The sequence below is a fragment of the Temnothorax americanus genome, unplaced genomic scaffold, assembly GCF_048541705.1.
Source record: "Temnothorax americanus isolate GAGA-0224 unplaced genomic scaffold, ASM4854170v1 Scaffold3, whole genome shotgun sequence".
Taxonomy (NCBI): domain Eukaryota; kingdom Metazoa; phylum Arthropoda; class Insecta; order Hymenoptera; family Formicidae; genus Temnothorax; species Temnothorax americanus.
The window spans coordinates 4,197,391-4,212,086 of record NW_027509442.1 but is presented as its reverse complement, the minus strand read 5'-3'; the positions used below and the strand labels follow the sequence as shown (position 1 = coordinate 4,212,086).

The 14,696-nt window shown below is 43.4% G+C and overlaps 2 protein-coding genes across 2 annotated transcripts; one reads left to right on the top strand and one right to left on the bottom strand.

Annotated features, from left to right (window-relative positions):
- Positions 1 to 2,985: 2,985 nt before the first annotated feature.
- Positions 2,986 to 6,144, bottom strand: LOC143900610 (malectin). Its single transcript, XM_077412157.1, has 4 exons — positions 5,216 to 6,144; positions 4,960 to 5,142; positions 4,802 to 4,859; positions 2,986 to 4,713 (listed from the first exon to the last, which is right to left on the bottom strand). Exons 1-4 carry the CDS (start codon positions 5,576 to 5,578, stop codon positions 4,505 to 4,507), a joined length of 813 nt encoding a protein of 270 aa, XP_077268283.1. The 5' UTR covers positions 5,579 to 6,144; the 3' UTR covers positions 2,986 to 4,504.
- Positions 6,145 to 10,850: 4,706 nt separating this feature from the next.
- On the top strand, positions 10,851 to 14,604 carry Hsc70-4 (heat shock protein cognate 4). The gene is made up of 3 exons (XM_077412151.1): positions 10,851 to 11,008; positions 11,121 to 11,347; positions 12,464 to 14,604. Exons 2-3 carry the CDS (start codon positions 11,140 to 11,142, stop codon positions 14,212 to 14,214), a joined length of 1,959 nt encoding a protein of 652 aa, XP_077268277.1. The 5' UTR covers positions 10,851 to 11,008; positions 11,121 to 11,139; the 3' UTR covers positions 14,215 to 14,604.
- Positions 14,605 to 14,696: the final 92 nt, after the last annotated feature.

Genomic DNA, 14,696 nt, shown 5'->3' with positions numbered 1-14,696 from the left:
ATTACGCGAAGAGGACGGAAGAGGATTCTCGTCGACGTGACGGCGCGGCGGTCTCGCGCGCGGAAAGTAAATGCCGGCGAAAAAACGCTTCCGTCGGCGTTTGCGAGAATTCTTATCTAAATTTACTCCACAGATACGTTATAATCGAGACACCGCGTGATGCACGTACGTATTTATATCTCGATCGTAGGTCAAGAGAACGGTTCCAGTAGCGACCGATCGCTCCGTATGGTCGCTTAGATGAAGGTCAATGTTCACCGCTCGTTAATCATTAATAATCGTTGTTGAGAGACGTTATTGTTTCCGTTAATCAAAGGAAAACGCGTCATTTTCGTATTTATACGTTATAATTAATAACGAGGGAATAGTACGCGAGCGGAAAAGTTCGAACATATCTTATATTGCTGCGCGTACTCTGTTAAATATTAAAGAAATTTGAACCAGTACCTTGACTGAAATAACATTTTGTTATTTTTTAACTACTATGTGCGTCGAAATTTATTATTTTAACACAAACTATTGTTTTAACACTATTGATTTAATTAAATTAACATTGCTTTAGTTAAATTAACGACTTACTGAGTAGGAGCAGTGGCAATCTATACATAGGGATAAAAATGGATAAAAATGACTCAAATTAAGTATAATTTGACTACGAATTTAACAGAGTGTAGGGCATTCTAAAATCCTCCACTCTAATTTCGACGGTTCTTTGACTAAATTTCAGGATCAATTTACGATCTTTCGGGATTCCTCGTCCATAAGAACAACACACTCGTAAGTTTCGAGTAGAGAACCTTTTTCTTCCTCAATTAAAAAAGGTTTCAAAGGCTATGAATTGTACGAAAAATTGTCATTCCTCGTACGCAGGAAGCGGTTTCCCTTCCCAAACTATATTGCTCGAAATCGAAACATTAAGATCGGCAGTCCTAGAATATAAAATATTGGGCCATTCTAGGGTTTTACAGAGAAAAGATAATCATATATATATCGTTATTAATATATCCCCGCAATAGATATTTCAAGACAAGCAGCTTCAAGAGCGGAGAGGAGCGTCAAAACAGTTTTCATTTCCTAACGATCTCTCCATGCACGCCCATCGAAACTTTATCTCCGATTGTCGACGCAAATGCTGTTATTCAATATCTGCCGGTGAGAGCCGATACCGGCTTACTGCACTTAAGTATACGTGCGAGAAGCGACGTTCGATCTCCGATGCATCGCGTCAGTCGCTGATACGGATAAGAGGATAAGATTTACAAGTAAGCACTTGGCCGCGCTCTCCGGCGCGCTCTTCAAGGACAAGAAGGAAAGGGAAGAGAAAAGGGAGAACTCCTCGCGGAGATCCCGCCGCCTGATGGTCCCGCCACTCCCGTCGCCGTTCCAAACGGTTCCAAAACCACTAGTACGGCCGCATGAATTGACAGCTAATTGCCGGCGATGAGCGCACATCAAAGACGGTTGGACGACGCGACGCGACGCGACGCGAAGACCCCGGGGCTCCCCCCGGGTCTCCGACGCGCCAGGTCACGTGACGTCCCGTCGGTCTCACGCGCGGGATGAATGAGCTCGTTCTCCATTAAGAACGCGCGATTCTTCACGTTGCGGGGACGCGCTCAATTGAATTTATTGTATGTACCTAGTGTGTATAAACCGTCCCGTTTGCCGCTACGGTTTGCGAACAATCGCGCGATCGATAGTCGACGACGCTCCTTCCGCCCTGTCACGCCCGCTCAAGATTCGACAATTTCTCCTCCTCCTCCTCCTCCTCTTCCCCCTCGACGCTACAAAATAGGACGTACTGTAGTTTATATATATGCAAGATATAGATACCCGATATACGATCGGCAAAAATTTCATTAACATTATAAATACCCGACAATTAATTTCTATATTAAAACTATAGAACAGCAGCGCAATCTCGTCAAAATGACGGATTTCAAATCTCTCGTTTTAAGTTACAGAAATTATTAAGGTGCTTTTGTTGGGATTTATGTTAACTTTTATCGCGATAAAAAAATGATTTTATATATACCTATTTATTTTCGATTAACCGCTCTAACTTTAAAGTTCTGATATTAAAAAAAAAAAAGGTATATGAAGGGGGAAAGTAAATTGATGAATTTAATCATTTAATGAGTCATTTTATAATTAATGCGGTTTTTTAGAAATATTTTTGAAATAAAACACAAATAAAACAAAATTTGACATTTTAGTTTTAATTCAAAATATATTTTTCATTATTATTTACAACTTCTTTCTATCTTAATCTTAAATTTTCAATTCCCTGGCAATAAAAGTCCTTCAGTTTTGAACTAAAGAATAAATCAAGCTCCCTTGTATACCGCGTTATTTATAGAATGACTCAATAAATATTGCAGCAAAAGTCGTGGACAATTTCAGAAAATGCACCGTTATAAATTTGGATAATTGTTTTTTAAAAGATTACAGATTACTTTCACACCGACACTCAGTGTTAAAGACTAATATTTAAAGCCAAGAGAAGGATACACGACACGCCGTTCTGAGCGTTATTCTGTAAAATCTACAAGCGACATCAGGACCCTAAACCCAAAGAGCAGCGAAAGTACAAATTAACAATGTGTACTTAATCATTTATTTTTTTGCAAGGAAATGTGCGAATCGATGACGAGATAAGATTCGTGCTCGGTCGAATTATCTATTTGGCAATACAGATAAACGGTGTCGTTAAAGTCCATTCGTATTACATAATGTATATGCGATACGGAATAACAGTTCGACAAATGCAACTCGAAACTTCGTTCTTGTTTCGGTACGAAAAAATAGAGGAAGACATATAACGCGAAGGATTGTCTTACATAATAACAGTTTTATTCATTCCAATGCGTGTGTGCAAAAGATTGATTATATTACGAATCGACATACTTTGTTATTTAATGGACTATAAGATTCTTTGTCTGCCTTGCAGAATATCCATTTCGAAGCCTATTTTAAAATTACACAATCCATATATGCCACTTCGGCGTCCAAATCTTTCGAGATCGGAGTTTGCGTAGCGAAAAGTGGAAACGTAACATGTACGCAGGTTTGGTTGATACAAAAAATTACGAGCAAAAGTTGATCAAATTATGTTGTAATTACTAAGAACTAAGGTAATGATCGATTTCGCGACTTCGGCTCTCTCTCAATCTTTTGCCAACTGGCGGTAGCTGGAAGTAAAAATCTTTCGTGATACATCACGATCTATAAGACGCGACATTCAAGTTCTGAATAAATATGGAAAGCAATGACGAGAAAATTGCCGCACAAATCATCACCTTCCTGAAAGTTTTACATGTTGACTCCTGGGACAATCTGTATGTGTATACTTACACAGAATTTGATCGGTTCAGCCGTTATCGAAATTCGATAATCTAATTGGGTCTCTCAACTCGTCGGCTCACGTATAAATACACGCGTCTATGATTCGCTGCGCGGACACTACCGTGTCTGTTGATCTATTAAACTTTTATATGTTTCAGATACACATTCGATATGCAGAATACAAGTGTACGTACATACAGGTTGTCCCAGAATCTCCAACATTAATTTTAATAAGAAAATGTTGATAGACTTACAATTGAATTTAATTAGAACGTAAATCAAATTAGCATTTTCAAGTTAAAAAATCGACGAAATTGAAAAGAAACTTATAAACGTTATGCCGCGCAATTAAATGATAACACTTTACGCATCTAATTTTTTTGGAATTTAACAGTGACGTTTTATTACCAAGAAGTTTGATTACAAAGAAATTTAAGGGTACATATTGAAAAGTTGTAATAAATAGTAATCTTTCTCCAAACTTGTCAAAATGTTCTCTAAGGATCAATTTGTCAGAAATTTAGCATTAAAAGTAAGGTCGGAGATTTTTTAAGAATATTTTGTATCAGACACCTCACATTCTCACATATTTCCCATTTATTCTTGGAGCAATTATAATATTCAGGTTTAACAATCATTCTTTTTAATTTACGCGATCGAAAAGTCAGATTTTTACAAATATTTTAATACTATAAATAAAACAAGTTAATTCTACGTAAACTTTTAAATTTATTTTTTAACTTTAAGAATTAGCTTGAGAATTAGTAATCCCAAGTTACGATTTAGACCTAATTATGAGAAAGTGCCTGGTGAATAATTTTAGATATCAATTATTGCCTGAATTTGAATTTTTTTTAGATATCAAGTTGTGAAAAAAATTATATTTTCACCGAGAAAACAAACAACGCTCCTAAAATATATCAAAAAATCTGCTCACGTGCAAAAAGCTGGGTTATATCCCACGTAATATCTATATTTATAAATTAATAATAAATATTCTCACACACTAAATCTGGCAACGCAAAGGAGCTTAGATAAATGATTATTTATTTACATTATTTAGACGTCCCCTCTTGTAGACTGAGCGAGCCTAAATAAACTCGGGAACACAGTTACCGTTAAGTACAAGGCATTTCTATGCGCGTGTGCGTGTGTTCGCTTATAATTTACATAGGCAGAACAACAATGGGATAAAAGCGCCGATGGCTACGAAAACAGGTAACATTATAGATGAGTCGTCTATCGAGTACGGGTCAGGTGTCCTAGGCCCACTCGTGTGTCTGCTACGCAAGGTGGTCTCCTCCTCCTCCTCTTGCATACCGTGATAGTCCTCCGGATCGGGCGGTATCGGTCCTAATTGCGGTACATCTGAGAAATACGGTATATATGCGTGAATACTTTAACTAAATACTTTGTGAAAAAAATTCTTCTACGTTAAAGCGAAGACAATACGAACCATCCAAAACGCCTTTCACAACGGCTATTGCATTTATTTTTGGATTGTCCCTATAACCCTGTAAAATTACAAAATTAACGTAATCATACGCCATCGTATACAATACACAAAGATATACGCATACGTGTTTATATACAAAATATATTAATCAACTCTACCTTAATAAATTCTACTCTTATCTTTCCTGCAAGAATGTCTGATTCTTCATCATTGTATATCAACTTTCCGCCCTGTACCCTGAAGGGAACGTATTCGTCGTGCGCAACACCTCGGCCGACTCTCTCAAAGATGTCCAAATCGGTGACCACGGTATGATCGCCATTCAGCACAACGTCGAAGACCTGGAACAGAATTGTACGCGAAACATTTGACGAAGGTAACGAGTTTTCAATCTGTCCAGCGAAGAAAACTCACCTTCATGTTCGGCGAGTTGAAGTACACCTCGCAGAACTTGAGTATCATAACGTAATTCCCATCCTGGCTGATCGGGATGTCGTAGCCGAAGGTGTTGTGGTGATAGCGCTCGGTCTGGTACAGTATCTGGTCCAGGTTGCCGATACGCCCTATGATCAGCTGCTTGCCGTAATCGGAGGCCGTGCCGACCTTCCCCAGGAGGGGATCCCTGACGTAGCGTATCCCATAGCTGTCCGTGTGCGCCTCGCCGCCGGCGTTGATCGCGTATATCACCTCGAGGCAGCACGAGCCGGGGACGAGCGCGCCGAGCAGAAGCAACGGGAGAATCGGGAGGAGGCCATCGTTCCCCGTTGGCGACCGCATTCTCAGAGCAGTCGACCCTAAGATAAGATTCGAGCCGCCGTTCCCCGGCACGGCGCGCTCATAACTCGTCCCGACGCTTCTAATTGCCTTTGACGCTGCCGTTGTTGTTGTCCGGCACGCTTCGTGTCCGGGATCGCGTGGACTCGCATGGAATGTATGGAATCGCGAATACCCGGCTTTATATCGCGCGCAATCGAATCCACATGGCACGGGGCGGCTTTAGCACTGGGCGGCCGTCCGGCCGTATATACATATACGTGTAACGTGGCTCGGTGGCAGGGTGGCAGGGTGGCAGGTGGCACTCCAACTCCAAACTCCAATACTGGTACCTGGTACCGCAACACCGCAACACGTCCGCACCATTACCCGTTAGATCGCTGACTTACCGACGTGGCGCGAGGTAGCGGTTCGCGCGCGATGTCGAGATCGCTCTGTCGGAGAGCGCTACCTTCTCGTATATTTTCGCTTCAAAAACTTCAATAACGAAACAAATAACGTAATAAACGTAACAAATATTTAGGAAAATTGCAGCAAGATGTAATTTAACTTAGAAACGATAAAAAAATAAAAATAGGAATAATAAGAACAAGAATGTAACAGAAACTAAAAAGTTTGTTTCTATATTATTTATATTACTTATGAAAAGAATTCAGGAAACCCCTCGTTAAATCCGATAAGATATTTTTGTTCTTTTGTATTTCGAGGATCACGAAATTTGTATAAGCTTTAAAAGATGCAACTATCCCGCGTTATATAGCGGCGCGTATGAACTTTACATTTTACTCTTTATACTTTCGTTTTGACTTTTTATCGTGACAGATCTCATTATATCGATTCGATAAACGACAGATACGCTGATAACAAGTCGTAATTTCACATATTCGTCTCGCGACATTCAAATGGAACTCAATTAAGGAAGAGGGGAAATAAACTCCTTTTTTTTTACACTCCTGTATCGTTTTGATCGTCGAATTTGTTGCTATTATTTACAAACGACGGATTTATCTCGACCTGTAATTCACCGTTCGAAATAAATCCAGTCTTGTTATATATATGTTACTATACTTATACACTCGAGGTCTCCGTTTATTTTTAGTGATAAGGAGTCTCAATGAAAATCAAAAATACCGCACGCTCGCGTAAGATATATATTTATATACCAATATACTTCTCGCTTTTTGCGCAAATAAATCGAAACTTGGCTTTAAATTGCGCCAAGAACTTGTAAGGCTGATGGCAGAGAACGAGACGTAAGTATCGTAGTCGTGGACGTAGGGTGACGTAGGGTAAGGCAGAGAAAAACGTAGTCGTAAGGCCTATTGCCTACAATAGCCTTACGACTACGTTTTTCTCTGCTTTACCCTACGTCCACGACTACGACATTTACGTTTCGTTCTCTGCCATCAGCCTAACTGCAATTTGTCAGGTAAGTACGTCACGGGACATACTGGCTACGGTCAACGTGCCGCTACAAATGCTTCGAAGCATTCCTCTTCTCTTTTCTTTCAATGAAGAAAGATCCTCGACAAAATCGTAGTTACAAATTCTTTGTGCAATTTAAGGTCAACTTTCGTTCAGCAAAAACATGAAAATATTTTTCGAAGAGCGACCTTTCCTCTTTCCGTAAAGAAAAAAAAATAAATTATTACTTTTCGTTTAATTTCAATGTTTGGGTCTCGCTTTTAGTAAAATCTTAATTTAGAACTTGGTCATTGGAGGTCAACTTAATATTAAAAACGATGATATATTAAGGAAGAGACAGCACGGAACTGGTGAATTTTTATTAAGGACAACGACTTCGATCGAACGAACTTAAAATAGTCATACAATCCATTTTCCATTTTCCGAACGACCAAGGAATTCGACTTCGGCTTTCATTGAAACGAAGGTTGAAGATTCCGGAACACCCTATATATTACTGGGGAAAAAAAAGGACGAGGCCGTCTAAACGTGATCAGCGAGCGAGCGAGAGAAAGAGAGAACACGAGGTCGAAATGATGTTGCTTCTTTGTGCCAAAATAAACGAAAGATTTTATAGTACAAAGAAAATTACAGTACCAATCGAGGCTGTCGGTATAGACGTTTTTCATATTGATATTGTAATATTTTAAATAAAGCCACAAATCTTTCGCCGATGACGAAGAATAGAAAGTTCCGATGAATCTGACAAGATGAAAAATATCGATAAAATGATGCAGTAGTTTTAGGAAAGTGTTCGAAGATTGAAATGTATGGAACGTTTGGAGAAAAAGGCGAGACAAAAGAGAAAAGAGAGCGATATCTATGGACCTATTCAAACAGGATATACAAAAGAAAATATACTACAAGTACCACATTTTTTTTTCAAATATATTGTCTTCTTTGTTGTGCATTGCAATAAATTATTTTCTTTTCTAAATAGATTCTACCTTTTTTTTTTCAAGATTTTGTATAATACATTATTCCAAGTTCCAAGAGAACTGTTATAATCCTCACGAAACCCGCCGAACTCAGAGATCTTTCGCAAATGTTTAATACGATTCTTGAAATATTAATAGAAACGCTCGGTGTCGCCGAGAAATTTATCCATCCAGATTTCGTTCGTGAAAGCTGCTCTAGAACTTGCGTCTCAGCTTACGTTACGCGCGATACGCAAGAAAAGATTATATCTAATCGGTTCTTCGCTCGAAAAAAATCACAAATGATTAAAATATTAACCGAAATCCTGATGTAAGACCGGCCCTCCGTTCTTTCTCTTTCTCAACTCTCTGTATAGAATGCTGAAAAAATGCTGGACTACGCACACTCCTCTCGCCGTTTCAGGTACTATAATGCTCCGAGAGGGGACTGAGGGGAGGCACGAGGGCCATTGTTGTCTCGCAGCTTCCTCGGTGACCCAAGCCGGCGACCGTTATTGCGGTGCCCGACGCCCGACGCCCGACGCCCGACCGCATCTGGCTCGGAGTCTGGCCTAGCAACACACACCTTGACGGCGAAAAACGCGTTGCCGACGATCGTCAAACGCAGACGCAGGCTTCCTGAAATGTTTAAAGTTTCCGCGGATTTCACGTGCGTGGCAAAAAATGCGCGGAGCGCCGATACTCTCGCATCGACCGATTAAATTAAATAACAATGACTTGGCGTTATTCACTTTCGTTATTATATAGTTTCTCTGCTATATATATATATAGTCTCTCTTGCGCGTCGGAACGGAAAGAAAGTTAGAATAGCAAATTAATATTTACTCATTCTTCTTGCACGCGTTTCGTATTTCTTTTTAATTTTTTTTTTTTAATAGAGAGAGTCGGAGTGTGAAAAACGTGACATTTCTTTGTTCCTTTTTCTCCGTTCTTTTCTCTTTTTCTATTTCTTTAGGACATGCTATCGACATAACGTATAGATTTATAAATATTACGTCAGAGACATATATAACGTCAGATAAATGTCAATTAAAAGCAGCTTTCCGAGATAAGTACGCACGATAGGAGTGATAATTGCGAGAATTGCTCGAATTACTGCTATTACGGGATTCGTTTTAATCGTCGAGAAACGAGATACCGCGATTGCTTCCCGTAACGATCGAGCCGAATGCAAAAATTTCCCGTTTTCCCGCTTTCGCCGTTGGAAAAAGAAGGACGACACGAGGCAGGGCAGGACACGCGTTCTTCTTGCGCTACGCTCACGCTCGCTTTTTCTACACACGCGTCTCCGGCACGAATTTTACCATCTCTAACCCGCGTGGCGATAAACGTTCGGACACCTTGGGGAGCGCCACGTGGTCGAGTTAAATCGCTATCGATCGCGTATAAATCGCGCTTCCTCCCTTTTCTTCTCTCACATGGATGTAAACTCGTGCGACACACGTGTCGCGTGTCATTGGAGGCGCAATTTCGCCGCGCGTGCGAACGTCAGAGCCGCTCTACCTTGCAAATAAAGGAGAGATAGGTACACGACTCTCTCAATGTAGAATTTTTTCGGAGCTCGCCCATGCGTCTAAAATGGACGGGCTTAAACCAACAGCACGCTGTTGGAATAAAAAAATGCTGATATAATTTTATAACGTGGTTCAATCTTGATATTTTATTTTCACGTGTGATATAATTAAAATATATTTAATCGTGGTACAACGCTTTAAAATGGAGCATGACAAATCCCAAAGATATTTATACAAATCCTAGATTAACTCAACGTTTTCTTTTAACAATTTCTCTACGTTTATACCGTCGTCGTAGCTCACAAATACAATTTGTCATTTTTTGTAGCTTCAGTAAATATAATTATCCGTCATACTTAATACTTCACGTTATCGCGGACTAATCGGAGCTCTCAGCTGAGATTTAATAAAGCAACAATTTTATATGTATAAAAAATCGCTTTAATACGATAAAAAGATTTTACTTGATCTACAGTGTGGACGTCGATTCGTTTTACGGCGATCGCGGAGGGAACCCAGCGTGAAAAATCCAAACTCTCGTACGTTTTCCATCGGTCTCGCGAAAACGCAACGAAACTTTCCGCTCGAAACGCGACAATTACGAGCGAGCAATCACGGTCATGAGTCATCCTACGATCGGGCTCGTGTAATCGTGAGACTCGATCGCCGCGGGCAAAAGCCACGAGACGAGGAGGCTCTCCGTCGATGCGGAGTTCGAACGACCGAACGACGCCCGTGGCGTCGGAATGACGCGACGCGATCCGCAACGACGAAATCTCTCGTCCCCCGGGAAAGAGTGAGAAAACCGAGGACGATCGATCCATCGAACGGTCACCGGGCACACGCGCGAATTCCGCGGAAACCTTGAGAGAGAAACGCGCGTTCCTGATAAAATTTCCACTTTCCACCTTCCGGTCGCGCGAGCGCGCCGGTAGTTTCTAGAATTTACTCGCGCGTCCGCGAGAACGCCTCTCCCCCCCTCCCACGTGCGCGGTGCGGACTTTCAGCCGGAAGTTGAAACCGCGTGCAGTGACCCTTGTCTCACCCCGCATTTTCCCACCGATCGATCGATCGCGATCGACGATCGCGGCCGCGCGATCGTGAATTGAACAATTCGGCGAACCTCGCGGCAGAAACTTCGGGAGACTCGCGCGAACTTCAGGGACGTCGCGCGACGCGCGATCGATATACGCGTGACGTACGTGGTAGCGGTACATACGCGACGCGACGCCCACACACGGTCGTTCGGTTGACCTCGGCGGTGCGGCGACGCTTCTCGACGTTCTCGACCAATCGCGCGGCTGCCCGAACGGAAGCCGGCGGCGCGATTCGCCAGCGCGCGGCCCTGCGTAGACGGAACGTTCCAGAAGCTTCCCGCATCGAGCTTCCCGTCTATATATAGGGGGGCAGGGGCACGGGCTCGTCACTAACGTTGCGAATCGTGACACGAGGAACTTCTTCGTTTGTTCTATACTAGCGAATTTTTACGAGAGTACTCCGGTGCAACTTTGAACGAGGTACGATTCGTCGAGTTTTCTCCTTTTCTTTTGCGACGAGCGAGCGCGACAATCTCGTCTCTATCGTATAACCTCGCGTCCTCAACGGAGATCGTCCACGTTTACCTTGCAGAAACCAGAGGGAAAAAAAAATGGCCGCGAAAGCACCCGCAGTCGGTATCGATCTTGGCACGACCTACTCCTGCGTCGGCGTCTTCCAGCACGGCAAGGTCGAGATCATCGCCAACGACCAGGGTAACCGCACGACGCCCAGCTATGTGGCCTTCACGGAGACCGAGCGTCTCATCGGGGACGCCGCCAAGAACCAGGTCGCCATGAATCCCAACAACACCATTTTCGGTAAGTTAGCGCTTCCTTCTCACACCCGCTTTACGAACGGTTCTCTTCGCGTTTCGCGTTCGTTATCCGTATTGGGACGCGCGGGCCTTTTAGTTTCTCAATTAATTTTGTTGTACCGATCTCACGCGGGTCCGAGAGAATCTCGGGGGCTGGGTGTTCCGTACCCGCGTACCGATAACCGCCGGTGCGCGTCAAGCGTGTCGTTGCGCAAGTTTTATGCGACGTCAAATACCTGCGCATGACGGTCAACGAACCACGAGGTCATGGGCGGGTGCGGGTGCGGGTACGGGAATACAGCCCGCGGGAACTGTTGTGCGATCGTGCAATCCCGGGAGATGCGGTCGATCGTTCGGCTACTCCCGCTCGAAGCCACGCGTCATCCCGCACAACAGTTTTAATCGTGTTCCGAAATTAGATTCGTGACTCGGCGATCTTAGATCGCGTCACTCGCCGATATCGGCTATACGTCGGGCTGTCTTTCTACGCGTACACGCGTAGACCGCGCGCGTGCGTGCGTGCGTGTGTCGAGAGCTTATCTCTTCACGCCCAAGATCGATATTTATACATAAATAAAATTTAAAATGATATCTGAAAGGTTTAGCCGCGCTTACAAATTATCTGTGATCGTGCTATTGCTGAGGCGAGTATCAACGTGCATATCCGATATAAATTAGTAGCAATTCGTAATTGGTCGAATCGAATAAGAAATATAAATAATAAAGGTCAAAATGTAACTAGGAAAGTGAAAAATAAATCTAAATACATTTCTCAAATGAATAAATAAAAAGGTACTGTAGTTTGTATCAAATATTAACGTACATGTTTGACGAAGTAAATTCATTACCGATTAAAACGATAAATTGAAATATATTTCTCAAATGAATATAAATATAAATCAGAATTTTCATAAAATATTTAACATAAATGTTTGATAAATACTGAGATTTATTAAAAAAAGAAGCGAGAAATATAAATAAAAATTTAAATCATTCCTTAAATAAATAAAATTTTTTATTATATTATTACATTGTTTATTCCTCGATCGTTTTATATATAAAATATTCCCTTGGAAGTGTTCAATTTACTAACTGTACTTTTTTCATTTTGATCAATTAGATGCCAAGAGGTTGATTGGACGTCGCTTCGAGGACCCGACCATCCAGGCCGACATGAAGCACTGGCCCTTCACCGTGGTAAACGACAGTGGGAAGCCAAAGATCCAAGTACAATACAAAGGAGAGACGAAGACTTTCTTCCCTGAAGAAGTGAGTTCGATGGTCTTGGTAAAAATGAAGGAGACCGCAGAGGCGTACCTAGGCAAGACTGTCACGAATGCTGTGATCACCGTCCCCGCTTACTTCAACGACTCGCAGCGTCAGGCAACCAAGGACGCTGGTACCATCTCGGGCTTGAACGTATTACGTATCATCAACGAGCCCACCGCCGCCGCGATCGCGTACGGTCTCGACAAGAAGGCCACCGGCGAGCGAAACGTCCTGATCTTCGATCTCGGTGGTGGCACGTTCGACGTGTCCATCCTGACCATCGAAGATGGTATTTTCGAGGTCAAGTCCACAGCCGGTGACACCCATCTCGGTGGTGAGGACTTCGACAACCGTATGGTCAATCACTTCGTTCAGGAGTTCAAGCGCAAGTACAAGAAGGATTTGACCTCGAACAAACGCGCCCTTCGTCGTCTGCGCACGGCCTGTGAGCGCGCGAAGCGTACCCTGTCGTCCTCCACGCAGGCCAGCATTGAGATCGACTCGTTGTACGAGGGAATTGATTTCTATACCTCCATTACCCGCGCTCGTTTTGAGGAACTCTGCGCCGATCTCTTCCGCGGTACTCTTGAACCCGTCGAGAAGTCGCTGCGCGACGCCAAGATGGACAAGGCACAGATCCACGATATCGTCTTGGTCGGTGGCTCCACGCGCATTCCCAAGATTCAGAAGCTCCTGCAGGACTTCTTCAATGGCAAGGAGCTCAACAAGTCCATCAATCCCGACGAGGCTGTGGCATACGGTGCGGCCGTACAGGCGGCTATCTTGCACGGTGACAAATCCGAGGAGGTGCAAGACTTGCTTCTGCTCGACGTCACTCCGCTCTCTCTGGGTATCGAGACTGCCGGCGGTGTCATGACCGCGCTCATCAAGAGGAACACCACCATTCCGACGAAGCAGACTCAGACCTTTACGACCTACGCCGACAATCAACCTGGCGTGTTGATTCAAGTGTACGAGGGTGAGCGTGCCATGACCAAGGACAACAATCTGCTGGGCAAATTCGAGCTTAGCGGTATTCCCCCAGCACCGCGTGGAGTTCCTCAGATCGAGGTTACCTTCGACATCGACGCGAACGGTATCCTTAACGTCTCCGCCGTGGACAAGTCCACCGGCAAGGAGAACAAGATCACCATCACCAACGACAAGGGTCGACTCAGCAAGGAGGATATTGAGAGGATGGTGAACGAGGCGGAGAGGTACCGCACCGAGGACGAGAAGCAAAAGGAGACGATCGCGGCCAAGAACGGTCTCGAATCTTACTGCTTCAACATGAAGAGCACGGTCGAGGACGAGAAGCTTAAGGACAAGATCAGCGCGTCGGACAAGCAAACGATCCTGGACAAGTGCAACGATATCATCAAGTGGCTCGACGCGAACCAGCTGGCCGACAAGGAGGAATACGAGCACAAGCAGAAGGAGCTCGAGGGCATCTGCAACCCCATCGTTACGAAGCTCTACCAGGGTGCCGGCGGTATGCCCGGTGGCATGCCCGGTGGATTCCCTGGAGCTGGCGGCGCCGCTCCCGGCGGAGCGCCCAGCGGCGGCGGTGCATCTGGTCCTACCATCGAGGAGGTCGACTAAAGAGAATCGTCCCTGGCTTCGTCTCGCCACTGCCCATCGTCGCGGTCACTCTCCACCACTACGCATTCCCGCGAAAACCATACCGGAAAAAAAAAGAAGCGAATAGGTAAAGGACAAAAAAAGAAACGAAGAAAACGAAAAAAAAAACGAATAAACGAACACATAGAACCATTACTGCGGTCTTTGCTCTAATCATTCCTCACGTACGTTTCTCTTAGCGTCGTCTTTTAAAAGAGTTCCTTTATTTCGCCATTTTCTATTTTGAAGTAAATGTAATTCTTTTGTTAATTCATTTTATCGTCGTACTGTACTTACGGTTTATTCTCGAGATCTGTTGTTAATCTTCTATGTTCCAGACTTCGTAAATATAGAGCGATTACCAAAATTGAATGTTGCATTCTTCCTTTATCCCGATAGTAAACCCATAGAATAGTACGATAATTTAATATAATTGAAACTATAATATGCACGAGTGATACGAA

What these genes read in the sequence shown, in the direction of transcription:
- LOC143900610 (XM_077412157.1), bottom strand. Translation starts at nt 5,578, where the DNA reads ATGCGGTCGCCAACGGGGAACGATGGCCTCCTCCCGATTCTCCCGTTG. An exon ending in TCAACTCGCCGAACATGAAG is followed by an intron (nt 5,143 to 5,215) that starts GTGAGTTTTCTT and finishes ATTCTGTTCCAG; the next exon opens with GTCTTCGACGTTGTGCTGAA. An exon ending in TAAGAGTAGAATTTATTAAG is followed by an intron (nt 4,860 to 4,959) that starts GTAGAGTTGATT and finishes GTAATTTTACAG; the next exon opens with GGTTATAGGGACAATCCAAA.
- Hsc70-4 (XM_077412151.1), top strand. Translation starts at nt 11,140, where the DNA reads ATGGCCGCGAAAGCACCCGCAGTCGGTATCGATCTTGGCACGACCTAC. An exon ending in TCCCAACAACACCATTTTCG is followed by an intron (nt 11,348 to 12,463) that starts GTAAGTTAGCGC and finishes TTGATCAATTAG; the next exon opens with ATGCCAAGAGGTTGATTGGA.